This window comes from Ornithodoros turicata, chromosome 2 (assembly GCF_037126465.1).
Source record: "Ornithodoros turicata isolate Travis chromosome 2, ASM3712646v1, whole genome shotgun sequence".
In the NCBI taxonomy this organism is placed as follows: Eukaryota; Metazoa; Arthropoda; class Arachnida; order Ixodida; family Argasidae; genus Ornithodoros; species Ornithodoros turicata.
Window position 1 is genome coordinate 74,837,756 of NC_088202.1, and position 25,861 is coordinate 74,863,616.

General features: G+C 45.9%; 1 protein-coding gene across 1 annotated transcript in view; it reads right to left on the bottom strand.

Moving 5' to 3' along the window:
• Positions 1-203: 203 nt before the first annotated feature.
• The window catches only part of LOC135385578 (uncharacterized), a 231,362-nt gene continuing 205,704 nt past the window's right edge, over positions 204-25,861 (bottom strand). Inside the window, exons 4-9 of the mRNA XM_064614984.1 lie at positions 22,123-22,286; positions 18,138-18,292; positions 11,294-11,372; positions 8,918-9,068; positions 8,692-8,842; positions 204-4,456 (exon numbers count right to left, since the gene is read on the bottom strand). Coding sequence (XP_064471054.1) covers positions 4,284-4,456; positions 8,692-8,842; positions 8,918-9,068; positions 11,294-11,372; positions 18,138-18,292; positions 22,123-22,286 — 873 coding nt within the window. The 3' untranslated portion in view covers positions 204-4,283. The remainder of the gene's footprint in view (positions 4,457-8,691; positions 8,843-8,917; positions 9,069-11,293; positions 11,373-18,137; positions 18,293-22,122; positions 22,287-25,861) is intronic.

Below are 25,861 nucleotides of genomic sequence, written 5' to 3' on the forward strand. Positions count from 1 at the left end.
TACATTCGTTGACAAAATTGCATCTGGTAAATCGTAATCCATCAAACTAACAAAGTGAACACAATGTAAAACAAATGCTGAGTGCAGACTGAACGAAGGCAAACCTTTCTGCATCTTTTCATACCGTGAGCGTTTTACCAAAAAGCGTGCTCGTACGGGCATCTTGTACAGCAACGTAGAGCATAATAGTAATGACAGCACAGTAAAAAGTGAAGGTTCATTTTATTATGAACGAAGGACACAGTCGCTCATCACCTGCTGTCTACAGCTACAAGCATTCAAACAACACAATTATGTACATTAGTCACACAAGCGTTCCATACTTTTCATTGTTCGAGAGCATATTTTCTACACTACACTGCATTACATTTGTCCAGGACCAGTTCGTGTCTTGATTTACGTCACCTTTGCATTTTCTGCACAAATCCTCGCGCTGAAGTGCCACCTGGGGCCATTTTTTAGAACACGAAACACAGACTCGGAAAACAGAAAGCACGCTCAGAAATTACGACGTTAATAATAAGCAAAAGCGCTCGGATAAGTAGGTAGGCTCCGATGGGCTTGCCATGTTTCAAGCTGTCTTACGCGTAGACTTGAATCTCTTATATTTACCTTTATGCTCCTTTTTTTTTTCTAGAGTACTGTACTTTTCTTTAGAGCAGCACTTTCAGGATCGTATCTCCTAGATACTTGGCATAGACGAACGCCAGGAGTCTGCGCGGAATGTACGGATTTAACCTGAGTCGCTTCAGGCAATAGCGTGTAATGTGGGCAACGAAAAGCGCATCCATTTCGCAGTACCAGCTGCAGTGAATAGCAATTATGTACACGTATATACGCACGTACAGCGCTTACGGAACTCTTCACTTAAAAACAACAACTCTTCATTTCTATGCTGCATCTTCTTTGCAGGAGTGAACAGACTTGGGAGCAAACAGAAGAGAAAACAATTTCATGTAAATTACCGTATACCTACCGTATACCGTGCGTACTTTGCCCCATGTACCTGAATTACCTATTGAGTACGTAACATTATCATTTCGCTGTGTTTGTTTCGCGGTGCGTCTGGTCCTTATCCCTACGTGAAAGGCTCATCAATAACGATAAGCGATTCTGCTCAAGATACACAGTATCGAAATTTATGATTGCAGCTTAGGTTCAACAATGTTAGTTTTACGTACTGCAGAACGCACAGTCATCGTATTATCTTTTATGTTTTTCATAAATTTTAATAATATGGGATGGCGTGATATTTCTTTTGAACATAAAAGTAAAGAAAACAAGGCAGTCGTAATCACTCAACTCTGCTTTTTGTTTTGGTTGGTCTGTGAACGTACGTGCATTTATTTCATAGTCAGCACAAAATCATTTCGCAGTCTTGGCGCCAGGAAGACTGTCAACAGGAAAGAAGTTCGTGGAATAGCAACTCTGTGGCAGAGAGCATGTCATCCAGTGTTATCCGATTATTTAATATCACGCAGTCGCTCACATTGTACTCACAGATATCACTGACACCGTATTATGTACATTACTGAAGCCGCCGTAGTACTTTGTAAGTTGCGCGATTGACACTCGTGATACTCCGCGCCATCTGTTATGATTCCTTTGAAGCTGTCATCTCAAGCCTACATGACACAATGCTGGCGTGCAAGAACCGCACAGATGCGCAGCACGTTGTGTGACTTACTGAATGAGACTTTACGCAGGAGCCACAGTGGCGCTTTAGAAAACTGTACAGTCTCCACTACCCTACTAATGTTGTGTGATGAGCCATAAAAACAAAGACGAGAACACGAGTACCTTGCACGCAGGGCTCACGCACACAGTACAGAACGGGAGGAACAAGGTTACAAAAAAGTAAATGTTCCTTGCGAAGAGGTTGCGCTTTCATGTAGGTGGGAAACAGAAGCTCAAATCTCGATGATGTCATTACATATGTTCCATAATAAATAAAGCTCAACTGACAACGTAAGTAATCAGAAAGTGGCACCAGTCTGAGACGAGGCGTTAAAGCATGCTCATGTACAACTCATGTCACGTACATTGCAGATGCTTCAATTACGCCGTTGTGAGCATTTAGTGCTTTAGAATCATTCACGTATCCACTGAATGCCCTTGGTTGACGTCGATGCAAACCACCTCAGAAGACATCATCGAGACCCGAAAATATGTGGCATATTCTCAAAAACACAGGAAATGACAAAGAAATATGCTGAGCAGCGCAATATGAAACTTTCGCAAAACAACTCATTGTTAAAAATAGCTGCCTCTGATAACCTACTGGCAATGCCAACAGGCATCGATGGTACGCGCAACTCCAGGCTGCGAACACTGGCGAACGGAAGGATATGCATTTCTGGAAAGGAGGTTACCATGTGACTATAAAATGGTGCGGACTTTATCGGCATGTCGACGAACCACAGCAGTCTCTTACATCTCAAAGTAACTTAAGGGGCTTCTTTCCTAATCTTGTGACAGTGTGGCAGCTGCTGAAGGAACTACTCTTGTCGCGCGGATAGCAGAAAACCACGTGTACAACGCTCATAAGAGCTGCGGCGGACAAGCGGCGTGGTGTCCCTCGTCTACTCGGAGAGGGTTGTTCCGCAAGCATTAAGGCGCTAACTGTTGAATTCACGAAGAATGTCCCGCGCACTTTCGAGGTCGCAAGCGAGATGCACATGCGTATAAGCAAATAGGAAATAGTCAATTCCCACGATATTACTTTGCCCTTGTAGCACACGGTGCTTGCGACTAGATACTAGGCCAAGTGTTCAGCCTCAACTGAAATAACGGTTTCGACAGCCAACGTGCAGACCATAACCCACAAAAGAGACATGGTGTACGCTCATTCGTTTGGCCGTTTTTCGAGCTACTACTACCCGCACATGGATAGAGAGAATCACGAAGTGCTGTTTTGCTTCGAACTATGGTACGTACAGTCACACTTTGGCGTGCACATCAGAAAATATTCTGCTTGGTCGTACCGATCGCACAGGGATATTTTATAAGCGCTAGCCTACCATTTCTGGCAGCCTGCAAGCATTTTAAGTGGAAGATAGTCGAGTTCCTGTATTCACTGAACACCACGCATATCTATCGATCGCCAACATTAGCAGCTGGGTGTATTCAACGCGTACATCTTCTACGAACGGAAATACATGACTATGAAAGCAATTCGTTAAGGTATCTATCAACTAAGGTTGTGTTCTACTAACACAGTTAAAGCATAAACCAAAGTATTTATGCGCCACCCATTGTGCGATGGTAGACGTATCAGCCAGGATCGTACTACGCAGACACCTTGCATGTCTTCGAGTAGGAAAGGCAAAAAGACAACAGGCTACAATTTCGGTTCGCTCATGCCAGTTCGAAATACAACACTCGGTAGGCTTTGACGTGGTCGCCCTAGGAAAGTTTTTCGAGGATCCTCTTTAAGCTTTATAGCACCTCCTTGGTACTCCTACACATTCTGATCGAGAGTAACCGTTTGTTAGGAAGGGTAATACTTTTAAAGGTGGGTTGATCTCCTCCGAACAACACGGGGAAACGTTTTCGCAGAATTGCCGCACGATATCGAAGGCCAGGTTAGTAATGTGGTTCCACACAGTGACCCACAAAAACTCTCCTTCCCAGATTTCATGTATAGTCGGTACTTGTTCCCATATTCTTCCTTGTTGCTATTTGTTTTTTTTTTCTTTTTTCTGGCTCTATTGTTCCACCCACAAACGCGTTTTGGAGTAGAAAGTCCTGACTGGGTCGGGACTAACCTCTCCAGATATTTCTTTCATATCCAATCCAATCCAATCTTGAAATAGAATCGGTGGCGTCCGTCTACTATACTGCTTGACTCACATATCCTCGAAGCACTTATTGTCCTGATAGAGCGGCGGAATGAGCGTTGACCTTACCGGGAAAGTCCCGGTGGCCCGCGACGGTTTGACACACGTGGGCTTCCGGGCACGATACAACCCCGTGTACCGGTCTGAGATATTTGTTCTGCGTAAAATTTTTCATTCAATCGCAGGACATCTGTCCCGACTCAGTTTCGTAGTGGGCTATGCGCTTTCTGACGTATAACCGTCGCAACCGCAAGGACTATCATTCGCCGATGCTTGTATTGCCTTTGACATTGCACCAAAATGGCACCACAATTGTTATTGCAAGCCTCATCTGTATTTACCATCCATGGCTGGCATCAATTAGAACTGATCAGCGAAGCGAGTTTTTCGTTATCTTTGTGCCGTTTCCAAACGAATCAACGCTGGTGTTGGTCAATGACTGTGTTACGCTCGAAGAGCAAGGGCGAAAAGGGTTATGGCGAACAGCACAGTCGACAGTGTAGATGAAGATGCCATGCTCGACTCTGAGATGACGATGACGTCCTCGCTTTCTGCAGCGGTTTGCTTCAGTGGAAGCTGGTTAACGTCCCTGCCATCGAACTCTCCAGCGATGGCACCTTTAAAGAAACCGATCTTGGTTAGATATGGATAGGTGTTGGGAGGGTTGAGCCCACGTCAAAGCCCATCCCAAACTTCATTTCACGCCTCTTGCGTTATAGTTATCTCAGAAGCTGTGATGGATTGCGCATTCGCGAACGACGTTCGTGCAGTATATATACGAACCAAATCAGTGGAAAATCGACGTCGGCAGTATCCGATAGCACATTGTAAGCGTAAACGAAGCGTTAGCATGGTTACCAGACAAGTATGTTGTGAACTAAAAATGCCAAGGGAGTTGGAAGCTGGTAGATAATTTTGAATGTATTTTGTGGACGGTTGTACATCAAAGGCAGACTTTGACGCGGTTAACTTGTTATGTGCGATCGAAAAGAGTGCTGGCATACAGACACATTTATCGATTCTCAGTGTGAACAAAAGCTCTGGAAAATGGGCCTCATCAACCAGGTCCCTTCCGCCCGCCCCCAGTGGGGTAAAGCTATTTCAGTGTATGCGCTATACGAATGAACTCTGGCTTTATCACATCATCATCACCATCACCATCTACCCCAACTCATACCAAGACAGCTCATACCAGGAGAACTCATGCCGCAGTCAACTCGTACGGGGACAACTCATGCCGGGTCAGCTCATACCCCATACCCATACAGACAACCCATACAGAGTCGAACTTATAACGCGCTCTGAACACATTCCAATTCATGTCGCATAGGGAAAGACCATATAAGCAAAAAGTTTACAGAATGCGACCTATTCTGAAGGAAATGTACGGATCCTACAAACACGTCGCCACCACACATTGTTTTCCGAATGGGATTCTCAAATTGATGGGCAAAAAATTAGCAATAAAGTGTAAATCTAGTTTAACAGATATCTTCCTTTGAAATTATATGCAAATAATATGCCACCAACAACAGTGAACCAATTGGTCGAAAAAATTCAAGTCAGAATTTAAATAAAAATTTCACAACACCACGAGTAACGTGCCACTGGAGCCCTTGCGGATAGCACTGTGATGAGCCGGAATACAGGTTGAGGTAACGAAATGGAGGGGGGGATATATTTATTAGAACAAAGAAAAAAAAAGGATGAAAGGTCAGCCAAACGGGACGTCGGCTTGCTATTCCGCAAGGAAAAAATAAAAATAAATGAAAGAAGAATAAAATAAATAAAAAGAAAAAAATTAGGAAATAAAGGATAAACTAACAAACGGTGAAAGAAAGATGAGATAGATTAAAGACAACGATGACTTAAAAAAAAGATGAGAACAAACGGTGAAAGAAGGATGAGATGGATTAAAGATAAATATGACTTTAAAAAAATATATGAGGTTAATGCGTTGAGGGTGGGAGTGGGGCACTGAAGAATGAGATGGCACGACTTGAGTTCACAGGCAGTTCATGAGACCTGTATCGCTCAAGAAAGCCAAAACTGCTCTGGTCACAGACCGCTGTGTGTGTCCTACTGGGCCGAGCAGAGTGGCCAGGGAAAAGTCCGTGCACTGCAGCTCAAGTAGGCGTCGTCTGAGCGTGGCTCGAGGGGTGTCGAATCTGTGACAGTCGAGAAGATGTGAAATATCAGCTTCAACAGCGCAAGTGGGGAATATGGGCGAGTGGAGAAAACCCATTTTATACAGAAGCAGAGGTGTCCTGGCGACATTACGTCGTAGTCTGTGTAGAATGGACGCTTCTGGACGTGAGCAGTGGTGTGTGGCAACGAAATCCATCGACGGGTCCATGGACCTGAGATGATCGTTCAATCGGACAGCGTCCTCTTGAAACTGCCGAGTGCCGCTGTTGCGGATTCGGCGTATCTGTAATCGACATGCTGAGGCTGAAACTGGTAGTGAACAGTTATTGAAGGTGACGTCCCCATGTGCCCGACGTGCTAAGGCGTCTGCGCGGGTGTTTCCGTGCAGGCCTGTGTGACTGTAACCCACAGGCCCACTGGAAACACAGGCTATGACCCGAGGATAGAAGTCGGTTGTATGTTGCGACTGCCATGGTGTCTAGGCCGCCGATTGTTCTGGTACAATAATTTGCCAGAACTTCTAGCATCGCCTTACTGTCCGTGAACAGTCCACGCGCAAGGCGCTGATCCCGCAATGTGGGTGGTACAACGCGGCCAGTATGGCGAAGAGCTCGGACTCGGTAGATGACGTTTCGTAGGGGAGTTTCTGCGCCACTTCAAGGTTTCCATGTGGGATATAAAAGGCTGCGCTGTGGCTGGCTATGGTTTCGGCGCGTTGGTAAGGTTGAGGTAAATGACCTGTTCATGCAATTAGTGTCGCGATATGCCCCATTGTGCCTTGGGGTAGTGGGCCGCACCTCAAGTGGCGAATTTCCCCATTCATTGTCATTAACTTATTTGTTGTTGTTGTCGCGATATTCCACGCTACAATGAGAATGTGGAATAGTTTCCGTCTAATTTCTTTTCCAAATTCTCTATTTCCTACAATCAATGCTGTACGTTTTAACGATTTTTCAGCGTGCTTCAGTAGATATTATCTGTGGGATTCGTACATTTCCTTCAGTATAAGTCACACTCTGTGGCATTTTTTTCTGATATGGTTGTTTTCGATGCGATTTAAATTGGAATGGGTTCAGATTAGTACAACTGAGCGCGGTATGGGTTGACCGTGGTATGAGTTCGTTTGGTGTGAGTTGTCTTGGTATGATTGAAACTGGTATGAGTTGTCCTGGTATTAGCTGTGTGGTCGCCTGAGCTATGAGCCCGCCGATTACCGTTTACGATTACCGTTAGCATTACTATAGGAGAATAGAAGAACCACGAGGGGACGAGGCATGCGAAATATAGTGTTTAAGCTATCACTCTTAAAAATGAACTTCACCGCATAGCACGCTCCTAGCCAACCATCAGCCCGAATGGCATCGTTATCTACCCTGATTTGTTGAAAACGGGAGGCGTACGCCTTTTTTGTGACACTTATGCAGTACATAATTGTCACAAAAAATACGTACGCCTCCGGTTTTCATAAAATCAGGGGACAGAACGATGTCATTCGGGATTATGGTCGGCTAGGAGCGTGCTATGCGGTGAAGTTCTGTTCTGTTTCCTCTATCCTCCGTCCGTCTTTCTTTTTTTTTGGCTATAGTCGTGACGACGCCTACTTCTGTGTGGCCAACAACGGCGAGCCGATCCTGCCAATACACCCCCCCCCCCTCTGTTTTAAGAGCTGTTTGTTGAGTGTTTGAATAGCTCGCCGGTGTGGCCGACAACGGCAAGCTATTTCGGCATCCCCCTCCTTCTGTTTTAAGAGTGTAGTACTGTTATAACATACCCTCTGCCGTCAGGTCTATACTAAGAAACATATCAAGTTTGCAAGACAGCTCAGAATACGTACGACAGTGCTACGTTTACAGATAACGAAACTTAGATGCCATCAATCTTTCAGGTTCCACTCATCGAAGGGTTCATCAAGGGCCTCATCAAGTTTCTAAACTTGACAACGCGTGGTAACCAGCCTTGCGAGGGTTCATCGTCAGCACGTGACGTAGTGGTTGCTCCCTGAACTAACCGGGCCCGACCGCCAATTCTGTTCTGCAGTCTGTTTTTGGCGTATTGCTGCTTTTGAAATCCACTCTGTAAACGTTACAGGAACACGTCCACGTAAGCGAAGGTGCTCCAAGCAACATTGAAAGTTACCGAACCCGAATGGGAACGGGACCCTTCCCTGGAACTCCCTGCGCCTTCAACAACTCAGGAGTGATAGCGGTATTATTCTGTGCAATGGCTGGCCTTCAGCACGTTATGTGCTGATGTTCTGTTTCAAGAGCGAAGAATGACGTGAACTTTTCAGTTCACATGCACTTTTAAAAAAGAACTTCACCACATAGCACGTAGCTAGCCAACCATCATCCCGAATGACATCGTTCTCTCTTCTGACTTGTTGAAAACCGGAGGGGTACTCCTTTTCCGACACTTGTACCAAAGCGGCTCCAAAGCGAAACTCCGCCGTCACAGGATTTCTGCGCTGGCGGCAGGCCGGAGGAGAAGCGATGCGCGCAAGTGGCCGTGGCCCAGCACTTTCCACAAATCAAGAGTGATAAAGGTCATCACACTGTACAATGGTTGGCCTTCAACATGCTATGTGGTGAAGTTCACCACCACCACCTGTTTTAAGAGTGTGGGCATGAGCACAGATAGAACGATATGAGAGGCATAGACCTTCAGCAAAATTAAAATCCCATGAAAAATTGCTCGGAGGGCTCACCTTTCCTCAGAGTGAAGAGGTCGTCCTTATACTCCACTTTGAGGAACGTTGTCAGTTCCACCTCGAACACCTTATTGGGGTCCTTGGGTAGCTCCGAAGGGATGGCACGCTTCCGTCTGCCGTAGCCGTACTGTCCGTTGCCGCATGGTATCTACACAAGAGGCAGTCATTTATCACATTGTGTACCTACTTCTGGAGGCTCCAAGTAATATGCCATTATATGTACCCCTTTGCATTCCTTGATACAGATGTTGACTGTTCCCACAAAGAGGACATAATTGGACTCCGGAAACTTGAATGCCCTGAATTTTGCTGACAGAGTATCGCCACCATCCAGTGTTTCAAAGTTTCCAAAAATATACGGGTCGATGGAACACCTGGAAAAAGCGCGCATAACCATTAGATCACGCCCATTTGTCGAGAGAGTATTAGCGCCGTTCCACGCGTCTAGCGAAGCAGACAATTTGAATATTCAACGCGCAGGAAATAGTCGACTTCTGTAGCGAATTGGAATACGCGTGAAAAAAAAGAAAAAAAAAAAGAAAAAGAAACGAGGTTTTCTACTCGAATAAGTTGACTCATCACTGCAGAAGGCGTCTCTGAATATGAAACACTCAATGTGAAGGCACTTTTCTGGCAATGTGACAGGGTTGCTTACAAAAAAAAAAAAAAAAAAAGAAGGAAGAAGAAGAAAAACATGACTGTGGTGTTCAGTCTGTATGCACTGGTAATATTGATTTTGGGTAGCGAATCCTGTGTACTTCACATAGATTACAGTGAGTGCGCACAATATTACACCGTGCCATTTTCAAGTCATTGGTTCGCTATGGAGTACACGCATTTTACATGAGTAATAATAATGAGAAAAAAAAAGTAATCTTCTCTTCCTTGCGCGGTGCTGGGGAGAGGACTTGGTGCAAATGGTGACGGTGATGTGATGCTCCCAGTATAAAATCAATCGATGGTAATTATTTGTTTGGGCAGCTTCTTTACTTCAGAGGAACATCAAAAAAGCCTCGTTGGCTTTGGTATAAAAAGCGTCGCATATTAAACACAAGGGAAAGCACTGAGTCATGACGAACGTTTCGACTGAGATTTAGAGAGACACACACACAATGCACAAAAGCGGTTTGTCTAAGAAAGTATGTCGGTCCGCTCGACGAAATTTGGGATATGGATAGCTTATAGTCGAACACACTTATAATCTCCAAATCAGTAGTCAGTTATAAGACTGTTCCATTAACGTCCCTAGTGGACGACAGTCGTTTTTCTTACTAATGTAAGTGCAATCGCCGTTTCAGGTCACGAACAGTATGGCGCACTAATGAAATAGACGAGTTAGTAATGTAACATATAAATAGCACAGCGCCTAAAGTTGGCTTTTGCCGATTAAGTTATCGATTGGCTATGCTGTAGAGCAAGATTATCCATCCAACAACCGGCGCACATTCATAAACCTCTTCGGTTAGTTTTTCCAAGCGGCACTCTCGCTCCCTGCTGTTGAAATCTTGAACGTTTGAGTTCATCCGTGAGGACCTCAAACGTATCCACAGGGTCGAAGTTTATGTCTCGTGTGTGGTTGGCGTATTGTGCGATGCCCCCGAGGAAACGTACTTCGAAGTGCGTCAAGAACGTCTTGAGTGCATTCGATTTGTTGTACACAAGTACCACGCCCGCGTAGGACGTTCTGATGCCGTTCACATCATTCCAGTCATTGTCCGACCAACCCACCTCTCGGACACGGACGCACCAATGCCTATAGGGATACCATGGAGGTCCTCTTGCGAAAACTGGATTGATACTCTTGCAAACGGACTGTGCAACCGATTTTCACATCACGTCCATGAAATTTTCTTCGGGACTTTAATTTAGCCCAGCGTGGAACTGGCTTCCAACAGTGGCACAGAATCTCACCTGCACGTTGCGGGGGCCGGGAAACGGACTCGTCGGTAACGACATGTCCGGCTCTCGGGCCTCTGAGTGCCACATCCTCATAGGAAGTTTTTTGGCATTTTGTCTTCTATAAGGACGTGTAATAAGGATTGTATTAAGCTACCAATAATTATGTGTAGCTAGAAGTCACGGCTATCGCTCACCACCAGAGCCGTGTAAGTTCCACAAAGAATGGGACACAGAATTCCACGGCTCTTAAAGTTACAGGAAATGCTACTGAAACTAAAATGTAATTCCCATGAATTACCATGAATTACATTTTAGTTTCAGTTCATTCAGGTCAGTTTATTTCAATTCAGTTCAGTTCATTCATTCAGTTCATTCATTTACTCATCAAATGTATTTGAGATGTTCTCGAGTTACTACGGGCTGCACGCTCCAATGTGACCAGGCGTCTTAAAAAAAAGAAGAAAAGAAAGTTACTACTCAAAGGTTGTGATGCACGCCGTTCACGGTTGTATCTCATTCCCGGAGTCCCGGGACTGAAATTCCCAATATTACTTGGATGTAGATCAGTGACACGCTAGGTGAAGCGATTACCACATTAATTATCCCCTTGTATCATTGAGTTAATGAACGGGTTACCTAGTTAATCTACTAGCTTCGTATATGGTATCACAATTACAACGCACAGTTCTACGACACTTACCCGTTCATAACGATAATTTCTTCTTGGTTGGGTGTGCTATCGGTGACCTTGAGGTAACTTGCGAGAATTCCGTAGGTATCTGCAGAGGAAGCGCAATATATGTCACAATTTTTAGCATAAACTGTACAAGGTTTGTTTTGCAGGGTAGAGCGCAGGATGCACTGAATAAATAGCGCACATTAGCGGCAGTTTAAAGGGACGATGAAATTTCCCGAACCCCCATACTTTTTTTCGATGGAAACTGTTCTTCCCGCAGAGAAACTAATATGCCACAATTTTTTCCGGACGAAATCGCTCCACTCTGCGAGGAGCGCGCGCTGGAAATGTCTCTTCCGCGTTCCTCCTCTCTCGCGCATATTTCCCTGCCGATGGTGTAACTGTACGGACCGCACTTCGGTTCCCCGTTACGTCACCGGTGTTGCACAATGGCAAGTAATGCCGCGAGCTTGCGCTGTGGCTGCCGCCACTGCCGAAATCTGCCGATCACGCGAAAGCTGCTGTCATGGAGATTTCCACTCCCGATGAACGCATACGCGGGATCCTACGGCGTATGCTCCTGGCGGGATTCCTCGGCTCGGCAACACGTCACGATGACGTGTTGCTGAGCCGGCCGTGGTCGCGTCAAGTTACCCGTTGTGTCTCCGCTCGGCAGCTCCCCACGGCGCGGCGCCAGCTGTCCTCCCTTCGCCGCTCCGTTTAAATTCGCTCCCGAGAAGTCCGCTCGCGCGACGAAAGTAAAATTTCGGTTCTAGACTCAGAAAAATGTCTTCTTTCGAACTTAACGAAGAAAAAAATCGTTTCAGAGTCCCTTTAAATTTCAAAGATTGTTTCTCGAAACACAGAGGTTGCTGCGTCTCTGTACAAACGATGTTTGTAGAAAGTGACTATACAATAAAGAACGTTTTAGTGAGCGAGAGCATCGTTCCAATATTTTGCTCGAGGACATGTTAACCGTGAGCCTATACGTGATGTGATGTGATAGAAAAAAAAAGTGGGGGAGCCTATACGTTGCCGAATATAACCCATCGATAAACCACACAACGACGATACTTTCGCTGATTCATCCACTTGAAGGATATCAAGAAACATGCTTATCCCACGCAGCACACTGTACTGAAAGTCGAGTGCAATAGGGGAGGACGGTATGTGTCTTATCGATGTTCCTTAGTTTCACGAGTCTGTTCAAGGCCTTCCACCAACCCGTCCACCCCTATTGCACCCGACTTTCAGTACATTTTGCTGCTTGGGATAGTGCAGGGTAAAGTGGAGCAAAACGAGGCATCTGAGAAACCTGCTGCTTGATAAACTTTATACTTTGCTGGGAGGAATCTCTACGCGACAGCTTTAGCTGATTTGGGAATTGTCCAGATTGGTGGGTGCGCGAAAAAAAAAAAAAGTCCAGCGTTCTTGCATGTAGAGTAAGACTCGACAAAACGACGCGAATGTCTATTCCTTTTTTTTTTTTTTTCATGGGATGCAGCGGCGTTTTAAAATTCTATTTTCTCAAAGTAAGTCCACATTCGATTAGCCTATTTATCCAGCTAGATCTGTACAGAATGTAGGCCCTCTGACTTTGCTGATTTTGAGCAATGTGCAAGGTTTTGGGCAGGGTGTTTATTTTTAGCTGCAACAAATTTTCATAAAAAGGGGAGTTGCCTTAGGAGGATTTTACTTTCTCCATTGGGTTACTTGACGGGGCTTCTACTAGGAAGCCGTATTTATTCTCAATTAGGGGTCTAATTAACAGAGATATTTCAATCAACTTTTTAATTATTGACTTTAGGGAGCACATTGCAATTGCAATATTAAAGCCTGGTCTTCACATGATGCGCTCGAACCACTGACGAAGCACGAACGAAAGTAATCGCAGCGCGCGCCAGAGACCTAATTATTTCAGCTCTGCCGTCTGTTGCGCACTTCAAGTGGTCGGCAAAAGAGCGACGGTGACGTCGATATCTCGGCCCTCACTTAGCGTCACCGTCGCTCTTTTGGCGATCACTTTCTGTTTCCAGCGGACGGCCGAGGTGGAAAAACTTCTCCCTAGAAAAGGTCTCCCTAAAGTCAATAATTAAAAAGTTGATTAAAATACCTGTTAATCAGTCCCCTAATTGAGCAAAATATTGGTTTAGTAGCAGCCCCGTCGAGTAATCCAATGACAAAAGTAAAACCACCCTAATGCAACTCCCCTTTTTATGAAAATTTGTTGCAGATAAATGGAAACACCCTGTATATACATCTATAACTTGATCGTGCCATCCCAGCCGCGGACGGCCGTTTCGTCCTAGATGGTACTCATCGTCGCGGCGCAAGGAAGTGACACAATCTTGGTTCGGCACAAACGCCTGCCTCGGCGATACATCAATGTCCCACGGTGTTGAAGACACCTGTGGAGGCCGCAGTGCATGGAAGCCAGAATGTACATATACACAAGAAGAAAAAAAGCCCAATCTCTATGGCTGCACGTGGGAATATGTTTATAACTTGATTGTGCATCCCGATGCCACTTGATGGCACGATCAAGTTATAACACCTATAATATATATATATATATATATATATATATATATATATATATACCCACCTACGCATTGCTGATGAAGGCCCAATAAGGCCGAAACAGCTGTCCAATGCTGGTGTGGCGACGTTTGGGACTTATAAACATATGTTCAACGTGCAGCCAAAGAGCCTATGCTATTTTTTTTTTCACTTATATATAAATAAATATATATTTATTTATTTATTCATTTATGATGATTTTGTTATGATGTACAGGGGAACGCGACCGTGTGCCATTGAGAAAGGTATATTTTGATATGTTGACTGGTTTCATATTTCTGGTCGGAAGCGCGAAATCCCTATAAGAACGCCACTTCTTTTGTTATTTTTTTAAGTTGCGTTCAAATGGAGACTTGCCTCTCGTTTTGCCCTACCTTATCCTATGCATCAAGGAAAGGCTGATTCACTAGGCATTAGTCATTCGGTGCGAAATTTGGTTGCGGAAGCAGAACGAACTCCGCCTATCGTTCGCTTTTCCCTTCTTTACCGTCCTTTCAAGCTACTTACAGGCTAACCATGAGAAACCCGCACATTCTTCATAGACCGAATGATCATTTCCTTTTGTTGTCCGCCCTAAGCAGAATCATCCATTTTGAAGACCTGATTTATGATCTCCAAACGACCCACGGGTTTCCACAAAATCCCATCAGCAACCACCCCGAAACTAATAAATACTTGGACGAAGATGGAGAAAGAAGCGCAATGGCTGTACTCCAAAGGAAATGGCTCCGTCTCGCTAGAGCACAAAACAGATCGCGTCTTAATAAAAGGTTCCAAGAAGGGAATGGAACGCTGCCTTTCGATTTTCCTGCTGATGCACGAGGCGATTTTCTCTCAAACATAATGTTTACTCAGGAGACAAATGCTCCGAATTTTGATACTGATATACAGCGGGGGACACCCACTCGGACGTCCAAAGACAAGATCCAGAGAAATACTGTCGTTTGCGGTCCTTCCCCAGGGGAAGCATATAACGTGAAGTGGTTCCAGGCAGTATGTGGGTCGGTATTTCGTGCTCAACTTAGAGAAGGTATTTTTCTTTTCGAGCAGTTCAGCTTGCTATGACTTTTGTTTTTTGTTCACTGTGTGGCGCTACTGCAACCGCAATCGAAATCTACATGCAGTGTTGAGATGTTCACGGGGATACGGGTACTCTGGCAGAATGCGTGCGTGACCTTTCCTAAATGAGATCTTTCCTGTAATAGGTGTGCCTAGCACGACAGTTATATCACGCGTCAGATTAGGTCTTTATAGACACCAGGACTCACCAGCTTCCGTAGTACCATGAATGCGGACGTACTTTGCATTTTGATGAACCTACTGACAACCACTGCTGATTAACTGTATTTCTGAAGACAGTAGAAGAAGGAAAGCTAGCTGGCGCGACTTCGGTGAGTGCAACATCCTTTAGCTTGAGGAAAGAATGACACAGAGATTAAAGACACGGCCCTTTTGTGTCGTGACTTTGGTCTCTCCCAAGCAGCACGCCAATATTTGTCCAACATTGGATCCATATGGGCTGCCAGGATTACCAATATTGGTCCAATATGGGTTGCCAATATGGGACAATATTGGGAGTGCAACCAGGCTCCATACTGGACCAATATGGGCTGCCTATATTGGCAAGCCCATTTTGCCCATATTGCGCCAATATTTCCGTGATAACGCCAACGGGGAGTTCGTGTAATAATAAAGCAGTATCCGGTATTACTTCTGGTATCCTTAGCAGTATCCGGTATTCTTATTGTATGATATTACTTCTCTCTTCTTTTTGCTGTTTCATTTCTACAGATCTCTGTATTCTTTCACGTTGCATAGCGTTACGAAAACAACACTGCACCGCCCTAAAAACGAAGAACAGGTGCTACACCTCTCTCGCTGAAGGACCCAGGCAGTCGTATTGCCAACTGCAAGATAGGACAAGCGAAACGTTGCCCACATCACATTTCAAAAATGGTACTGCCCTCGCCCTAAAAACGAAGAGCAGGATCAACTAGTGCTAAGCAGCATCCCTCAGAAGCCTTCATTGGGATCGCAATAGTGTATGAACCAAAAGTTTCCAACCCGCTCCTAAAGTACAAAGAAGCGAAACATTTTCATGACGATGACGGACATGCGCCTCAGAACTCCAACTGGCTGCAGTAACTTGAAAGCACCCAGCGTTACACGAGACACATTCCTTCCTATCAAACATTGTGTTTTTTACTTGACCTGCCGCAATTCCGTTGTCGTTAGAGGAACCAGCGACATTTTAGCCCGAATGAAACGTCCGGTCTGAGTGTCGTGCATGCGCATTAGCTGTAGGACGCGTGATTTCACTCAAATGACCACGCTCTCAGTCGGTTCGACAGATTGGCATGGGCATCGCGAAGCAAGATGGCGGCTGTTTGCAGCAAGTGGAAAGTTGCGTTGTTGAGTTGCAGAGCATGTTACAATGGGATTGCCACGTATGCCGACTGTTTCGAACAATGTGTATCATGTGCGGAAAGTTGTTGGATATAACGACGTATTGAATTGGGCATTTCACACGCTTCAACGTCCAGTCTTGCCGTGCTGCTTGGGCATTTGGTACAACACGGGTACGTACCATTTTCTGCATTTTCAGTCAATATGGGGTGTAGAGCACTGCAGGGGCCTAATTTTCAGGCCCGTGCACGGCCCAGGCCCGGCTGCTACGACGCACACCCGGTCCGGGCCCGACGTCTTCTATAGATTTCCAGCACGGCCCAGGCCCGATTCCGCCGGCCCGGGCCCAGCCCGTACCCGACTCTTTCCACGCTCAGGCCCGGTCCCAGCCCGCCTCTGCTCTATGTGCTCTCGAGGCCCGGAGGCGTGTTTAGATTTACTAAAGAGCGCAGCGAGGAAAGGACGCAGCTAATTGGTAGAGAGTGATGAGGTACACTCGAACGGGGCGGATGTGTTTCTATGCCTGCAAGCCGCTCTGTGCTCGCTGCTTGCTTGCTTGGGTGGTGACCGCCTTGATCAGTGTCTCACCCTGCTTCACGGAGAGAGCGGTGTCGTGTGCAGACGTAGTACGCGGCTGCTCCTCTCTGACTTTGGTGAAGCGAAGGACGCTCCTTCTGTTGGCCAAATCGCCCAACTCCTTTCGTCTTGTCGGCAAACATCTCAGCGCGCCCGGCACAGCCACACCAGTCGTCCCCAAATGTGTGTGAGTGCACGTATGAAATCCAGACCCATTACGCGAAATAAGCATGATCACATATAAAAAAAGTGATAGTTCTCAGATCAGAATGCCATGATATCCCATAAACAATGTAAAAAAAAGTGACATGAAAATTCAGCTGTCCAGTCTCGTGTAATATACGCATAATATATCGCGTACATACCCGACCATGGCCGGCGTTGTCAAGCCCGTACCCGGCCCGGGCCCGGTGGCTGAAGCCCGAGCCCGGCCCAGGCCCGCATAAAAAACGCAAGGCCCGGGCTTTCGGGTAAGCCCGGGCCCGTGCAGTGCTCTAGGGTGTACAACTATGGGGTCCATATTGTCAGAATTTGCCCCATATTGGACCCGTATCGTCAATGACCAGCCAATATGGGTGCAATATTGTGTGCTGCTTGGACTGTACATCGAAATGGTTTATCGCTTTTAAAGAAAGCTTGGACTGTGTCATTCGTTCCTCAAGCTCAAGGATGTTGCCCTCTTTGACTGTATTTTAGTCCCAGAACAGCGTACATGTAAAGCGTCGCTGGCACAGCGTAAAAGGAACTGGAAAATTGTGCGCTGACCCTTAACATCCACCTGCGACATGTGTTGAGTGCAGTGGTGTACCTCAGAAATAAATACAAATATAACAGTAAGCGTTTGCAGGTTATGAAACGCCAAATGTCGGTAAAGTAATATTTCAGCATTACATATTTTGACGAAGCTTACACAACAACAACAACAACAACAACAAAGGTTATACCCGCTTACTACTGGAATTCTGGATTAACAGCATACAATGACCTGTTTCCGGCAGTTTCCAAGCATGAGAAAGCTTTCATATAGCTTCAGTAGGGCTTGCGTTCTGACAGCAAATATCTGGACCACGAATATCTGGCCCGGTCAGACAACGCGTATGATTTTATGCATACATACAGTATTCACTTGTGTTTCTTGTACGCCGTACTACTCGAAGCAGTCCCCTTTCTATGTTTCTCTAAAGTTGAGCTCAGCCATCCCACAGGGCAAACACAGCGTAATATGGCAGGCTTTGTGGCACTCCAGTCTAACCCGCTTTTTTACGGCATATCGTGAGTAAGTGGGACTGCACCGTGCATTACATACCTTTGCTCTTGGAATCAAGGAAGATGAGCATCTCAAGCGGTGTGCCTGGCTGCACGTTGAGCGTTGTATCCAAAATACGGCCATTCTGTCGGATGGCCAAATCCAGATACGGAACGGGTGCGCGAGCTTCGATATATTCCGTGATGTTTAGATGCCTGAAAAACGAGATGTGACAAATGTCATCAGCTTTCAAAACGCCCTGCACGCACTTCTGCATATCCAGGAGACGTTAATGACAGGAGTATAGGCTTGATATACAGGGTGGCCCACCGAAAAAGGGCCAGGGGCTAAAGAGAAAACGGAGTGCTCTACACAAATGGAACTAACTGTACGTGCTTGGCAGTTGTGTGGTCTATCCAAAAATATTTTTTTCATCGCCCCTTGTCAATTAATTAGCGGTAATTAATTTTCTAACTTTTTAATTATCGGTTTTAGGTCTCAGATGTCAATAAGGAAGTTGTAGTACATGTCGAAAAAGACGCAACTGAAGTGGTTCGAGGTTGCTATGGCTTTCGTTTTTTCCTGGGTTTAAAAATTGGTTTTAGAAGCCGCGCGCACCACAGAGCGCTCCCTATAATTCGGCGCCCGCGCGCGACGATTGCAGTGCACTCTGATAGGTGTGCCGTGAAACAGGTGAAATATCTTTCTCTTGTGTGACGTGGCCCAAGGATGGTCTCCAAGCGCTAATCTCAAGGTCAATGCACGCCGGAGGGCGCTGGAATCGTCGCGCGCGTGGGTGCCGGATTGTGGGCAGCAATCTGCGGTCCGCCCTCCATATGAAACCAACTTTTAAACCCGGGAAAAAACGAAACCACAAGCTATAGCGACCTCGAACCACTTCAGTTGTGTCTTTTTCGACATGTACTACAACTTCCTCATTGACATCTGAGAGCTAAAACCGATAATTAAAAAGTAAGAAAATTAATTACCGCTAATTAATTGACAAGGGGCGATGAAAAAAGTATTTTTGGATAGACCACACAACTGCCAAGCACGTACAGTTGATTACATTTGTGTAGAGCACTCCGTTTTTTCTTTAACCCCTGGCACGTTTCCGGTGGGACACCCTGTATTATCTACAACAGGAATTCCTGAATTCATCAATATTTCTATCAATATAACAAATGCGACAGCGTTAGCAACAGGTTGGTAGCACAGTCTGTCTGACCTTCACTCGATAAAAGAACAAGAAAATAATACTATTTGGGATTTCTTAAACAAAAAGAAAAATAACACAAAATTGCTGCAGAAATGCTTTGCAGATTATCAGCGATAGCATTCATTTATGAGATCATCGCCGGCCTTATCTCATGATGGACAGTAGAGGCTAGAGGTACCATTCAGTGACTCTAGTAGGGGCCTGTGGACACTGGAGTAGCTGACGTATACTCGGCAACCACAAGCTTGTCTATGCCCCTGACGAATACAAACTTATAACACTTCCCGGACGGGTTGTGGGAGTTCTATGGTCACTGGCCAGATAAAAATCGTAAATTTCATTCATGAAGTCTGCGCACCATCAGTTGGTTTGTGGCTTCTTTATGTCCGTAGTGAGGTGTCCCATGACAATCATGGGCATGTTGTGTTCCTTCATGTTTTCTACGAAGGTGATGCTTGCAGAGTAATTGAACAGTTTGTCTAGAAGGAACCTCTTGATCTTGTCTTGAGAGGATCCCGGTGTAGTGTATTCCAGCACGATTACGATGGTGGCATCCTTCGCTCTAAAAACAGAACTTCACCTCGTAGCACGCTGTGCGCCAACCATTGCCACGAATGATAGGGCTATGGCTTCTGTTTTTAGAGTGTTGTAGTCCACTTCTACGTCGCATAGGTAGGGTAACTTCGCCAACTTGGCATCTATCGTGGTACAGAGAGCATCCCAATGAGGGATACTAAGGGATGCTCCTGTGTTTTCTGTGGTGGGTGGTTATCCGCGACTACCCGATTGCCGGAGCAAGAGGGTCCGCACACCGCTTCCTCTCCTGTACCACCATCGTCTTGCCATCTCTGTTTCACCCTTGCCTGTTCCCCCTCCTCCCCTGGGTTTACGGAGCCGCCAGCGCGAGCCCAGCAGGCTGACCGCGCCTTCCCCAAACATCACCCCTCCACACCACCACCACCACCACATCTCTACGAAGTATATTTCACCAACTTCGTCTACGGCAGCTAGCGTGTACTACCTGGTCTACTTTGAGAGTGACTGTCTCTCACTTTCACGGCGCAGTTTTACTTACAGTACCGCTCCTGGAAAGATTTTGCGTATCTTGATCGCGAAGACAGTTTCGTTGTTTCTCCAGTAGATGGCGGCCCGGGGCATTCCACTGTTTGTTTGCTTTTTTTTGTTTCTTTTTTGTTTTTTCTTTTGTACCGAAAAAAAAAAGAGGAGAAATTGAACTCGCCTCCCGACTTGTTCTGCTACTCCATTCTGCGTTGGGCTGTCCTCTGTCTTCGCATGGGAAACGCATCACACGCATAGGCGAATCCAAACCTCACCTTTTTTTTTCTGGTGGGGGAGGGGGGGGCGGTCGCCCAACCGCTTGTGCCGGCGCGGCGTCATTGCATCCACGGTGTGACATCTGATGGCGCGTCCTGTCTCACGGCGGTGGTAGGACCTGGCTATTCTCGGTTGCGAAACACTCGGTCTCCAAATTCACGTTGCGTTGCCAAGTGTAGGATGGGACAAGCGCAAGCTTGCCCACATCACGTGTCAAAAATAGTACTGCCCTCGCCCTAAAAACGAAGAGCAGGCATGCACTACTTTGTGTCCCTCCACGGCGATCATTAGAACGCCGTTCTGAAGGGAGACGGCCGGTTCGAGCTTGTTGGCCCTCATCGGCACAGCGTTCACGCAATTCACGTTCTCGAAACATGGAAAATCAACGAGAATGCAATAGATTGCTTCTTAAGATGATATGCCATGTTTAAATACACGATATCACTATTTAGTCACTCAAATTCACGGGTTTTTGGTGTCTGTCCAAGTCGTTTTAGCGAACGAAAGCCACATTTTAGCGTTCGTTAGGCTTAGCAGGGCGGACACGACGTAACATCATGTTGGTTAGTTTATTATTAGGTTAGTCTCAGTTCGGTTTTCGCATTCGTATGTCCAGATTAGTCTACGCTCGCTGTTGGCAGTTTCCCGCGCGCGACTGTGCATTTTGTAGTCAGATAACATTTATTTACAGCAGTTTATTTTGCAACGGGGATTTCGATCACTTTATTTCGAGGTACACCCGGTGGTGGTTGTCCTGCATGCCGTAGTCGGCCACGCTCAGGCTGCAACGTCACGACTATCAATCGCAGGGGGGATTGTGCGTCCTGGGCCTACTTCAGAGGGAACTGCGCCGACATTTGTCTTGAAGCATCTGAGGAAAATCTAAGAAGAACACAGAGACAGCACAGCTGGCGTCTGATGGGAACACCTCCCAGTCATGGCCTGGAACACCATCATCCTACCCGCTATAGGCCACGGGAGCAGGCCATGGTAACTCTTCCGGCGATTCTGTAGCCGCGCTTTAACAGGTGATCTCTCCAAATGCCCATAAATGCTATCGCATCTAGAATACATTTGAGCATGACATTTCCGTTGTGTGAAGTCATACCACTGCGCAATTCACTTGGCAACAACTCCGGAAAACTCAGCACTGCGAGCAACGGCGAAAGAGCGGCCTAGTTGTGTAGCCAGAAAAATATTTCGGGAGGGGGTTCTACGGGAACTGTACATGAGAAACCGGTCCTTATTACTCATTCGGATTGGTTATAGAGGAGAGAGAGAGGAGGGAATTCAGAACTCGTGCTGACCAAACATCTCTAGGGGTCAGCTACGCTCGTTGTTCTTGCTTTGACTTCACTGCTCACTGTTTTGACGGGGCTTGTACTGCTCCTTTAGGTATTGGTCAGTAATGCTGTCGCTGGCAGATCTAAACTCGCGATATACAGCATAATGCTACGTAGTATTATCTGTAAAAAAAATGCAGATACATACTCAGGTTCTACTAGATCAAAGGGAAGATCGGCCTGTCTGCGCGAACGTCCGGATGACGTGTGAGTCTGGTTGAAGCCTCCCGGTAGGACGCACTTCGCCAGGATCACCTGTGTCTCCTCTCCGGGTGTCTCGATGAAGATGCGATGGTAATAAATCCTTTGGCCCTGCAGTTAGACAGATACGTGATTTCAAGTTCAAGGTGGTGGAGGAGATAGTCCATTACAGTGCGTAGCATCTATTGGAGCGAGAATGAGAATTACGGCCGTTCGCGTTGTTTTTCGTAATACTATCCCACCAGAATGTTGGAATAATCTGTACATCTCATCTCAACACCGCACCACATTTGTTTTTGAGCGGATCCAGTAAATAGACAGCCGATAAATTAGGCATCACGTCAAGTAGTACGTATGAGTGACAGAAACTTGACCTGGGACGTATAACTGTTCGTGAAATTTTCGTTAAAAGAGCTGTGTTATCTAGTGCACCATTATGAAGACATACAAAACTGGGAAACAACAGCAGGGTATAGTACTGCATTAAACTTTGCGTGTAAACGACATTACAAGGGATCCCACAAAGGCAGAGCTGTGTACCTGCTAAAATTCTAACATGTTTGTCCTGCCTGTCCAAAAGGCCCTTTGGCATGGATTGGGAAGTTGTGCTATACACAAAAACGCGATTCAAGGAATAGGCGCCGCCATTAGTGCTGCCACCCCGTGGTAGTCGCAGGAACTCTGACGTGTGGACTGCCGTTTGTCGAGTTCCTTCATTTTCCCGTGTGTGTTTTCGTTCATTTTCGTGTTCGTTCGTGTTCATTTCGTGCCGATCCATTTTCTCCCGCTCGGGAACCGGTGCAGAACAGATACCGCATCGGCCAGCGCTCCTCACGTGAACAACTGTGCATATCGCACGCGGAAGCAAGCAATCTTCTTTTTCCTTGATCTTTCGAACGTCGATACACTACTCAGATGTTTACTGGATGACTAGTTATATGGAATGTTAGGTTATCGTCAGTCATGCTCATTAAAGACGGCGGCGACAAGTATTTATCCTAATGGGAAGAGCAATTTTGGCAGTCCACCCCTGTTGTGTCGTCGATGGGAACGATGCTAGAGAGCGCATGTAGACTAGTGGTTTGAGAGGAACGCGACAAGGTCTATAATGCGGCGTAATTAATCAGGGGCGTATTTGGTCGGCAATCGAATCCTGCCGCTCTGTGGATCTTCATCCACTTCCACATTTCAATCACTCAATGTTAGAGGCTTTGTGTTCGCTTGTGCGCCAGCCTCAGCCTCGTTAATTTCCTTTGAGGTATGTGTACTATACAATATGCGGAATACCATATGTATTCCGCACACAGCGCTACCGTTCTTGTGCCTCAGAGTGGCCATACACAAAAACGGGCATCGTTGAAATTGTTTCCTCACTGCCGATTATAAGTCGAATTATGTATGAAGTAAATATTCCCCTATAATGGTCCATAAGCCGACCTTTTGTGGGGGACGCCAGGCAACGCTCGAATAAGAACGGAGGTCTGACACCTGGGCGATTCCACGCGAAATGATCCAGCGGACCTGCTCGGCCCCCACAAAACGATCCCAAATGTTTACGAAATTTTTTTTAGTAGTCCCTAATAGTGCAAAACGACACACCACGAAACATCTCTTCCCAAATCTCAATGTGGCAGGTGCTACACACGATCAAAGTTCGCATCGCTGGCGAAAACCGTGCCTGGCGTGAACGGCAACTGCAGCTCATAGAAAGCACCTAAACCAAGCGGTTTTCTTTTGCGTATAGAGGAAACCATGCTCTACACAGCGTCCAAATCCCGGTTGTCGTGCTGTAATAGGTGCAGGTATACAAAGGCCGCAAGTTTCGCAATTTTCCTCCTACTTCGCGATTTTTTTGTGGAAAATCAAACCATTAAATTTTAATGAATATTTTTTCCTGCCAAGGTTCCAAGGAATACTTCAACAGGAAAAATCGCAAGACACGTAACTTTCATAGTCATTGCAGGAAAAAAAGAGGAAGTATGCGATTTTTCAAAAATTCGCTACAATCGAGCGTAAAACACGCAATGAAGAGGTCGGAAGAGACGCCTGAAACCAACGCTGTTTTATAGAACGGGCCTTCCTCTACAACATATTAAAAAATCTTGAGGGTGTTTTTTCGTATACAGAAGAAAATATTTTTTTTTGGAGTAGAGGGTATTACGACCACAGTGACCCACGGTGCATGTGTCCAGTGGGGTGCTATATTTGTTTCTTGGGCTCCTGTTTTATTTCTTTTTATTTTCAATTTTTCTCTGGTCTGGTTGGGTTTTAATGAGCAAGCAATATGCTGTGGTACAGACTTCTGCAAGGTTACCATGGCCTTTGCTTCTATAGCATAACACGCGTATTGCAATCCTAGGTGGTTACGTTTATGGCATTGTTTCCGGTATGCACGGTGCCGGCAACGGAGATGGATTAGCGGTGATGGACAGGTCTAAGTAATACTTTTTGTCGTGCGAGCTAAAGCCCTGCGCGGATGAGCTTTTTCACATCCGCATCCTATCCGAAAAATCCGCGTCTCCCACGGCACGCAGCAATAGTTCAGTTTCTATGCTCGATATATCAGGCCAATTTTCTTGGAAATAAACGTTATTTCCCGTCAGCACATAGCAGCAAAAAAAAAAAGAAAAGAAGAAAAGAAAAAAAAAGCTGTCACCAAACTTCATCCACACGGGCGACTTCCTCTCTCTCGTTCCGACCGTGAAAACCCCGGAGCGGCATAGCTTTTGTAGCGAGGACAGGTCCTGAGCGTCCATGACGCTACCAAAGGATACACGACAGCAAGTACAGATTTAGCTTCGACGAAAGATTATACGGCACCAAGCACAGCAACACATTTTGCACCAAACGGGATGAGTAGGGTTTATTGCAAGTGAAACGCAAGATCGCAACCTCGACTAAGGACGCCAGAGCCAGAGGTCTCTCTCAGATGCGCGAGCGGCTTTCGTACACCTTGTACTCTATCTTCTGTACCTAATGTGAAGCAAACTGATGGCGCACTCTCGCGGTTTATCCGAGTCTGACCCGCTCCTGATCCTGCGCCATCCACGTCCGATCCGCAGATCACAACAAGCGTCCATATTTCATCCGAACCCAAAGGTTTCTTGCGGATATCCGCGGGTATACGCTTCCATACACGAGTGGTGCAAGGCTTATATAGCTGTGAGCCTGACTGGAACCTAGGACAGCATGGACGATGAACCACCACCACGAGATTCCGTCGTTTCCAGTACTGCCATGTAAATGGCTTTTTTGCGCGTTCGTCTTTTCCTCTAGCGTTATAATTTGTTACACTTTTCGTGGTTAATATTTTTGCTGAATTGTTCAGCATTTAAATGTGACAGTTAAAGGAAACTTTCATGAACTGAACCTGCATCTACGCGCCTATAATATTCATACTGGTGAATAGGAACTCCACAGCGCTCAACTGGAGCCATGTTCCTTTAGTCCGAGTGGCTGTCATATTGAAAACCAACAAAAAAAAAAATCGGAAGTATGAGGAATTAAAACGGGAGCCCAAGAAACAAATATAGCACCTCACCGGATACATGCAACGTGGCCAAGTGGCCATAATACCCTCTACTACAAAAAAAAATATTTTCTACCGTATACAAAAAAACACCCTTGAGAGTTTTTAATATGATGTAGAGGAAGGCTCGTTCTATAAAACTGCTTCGGTTTCAGGC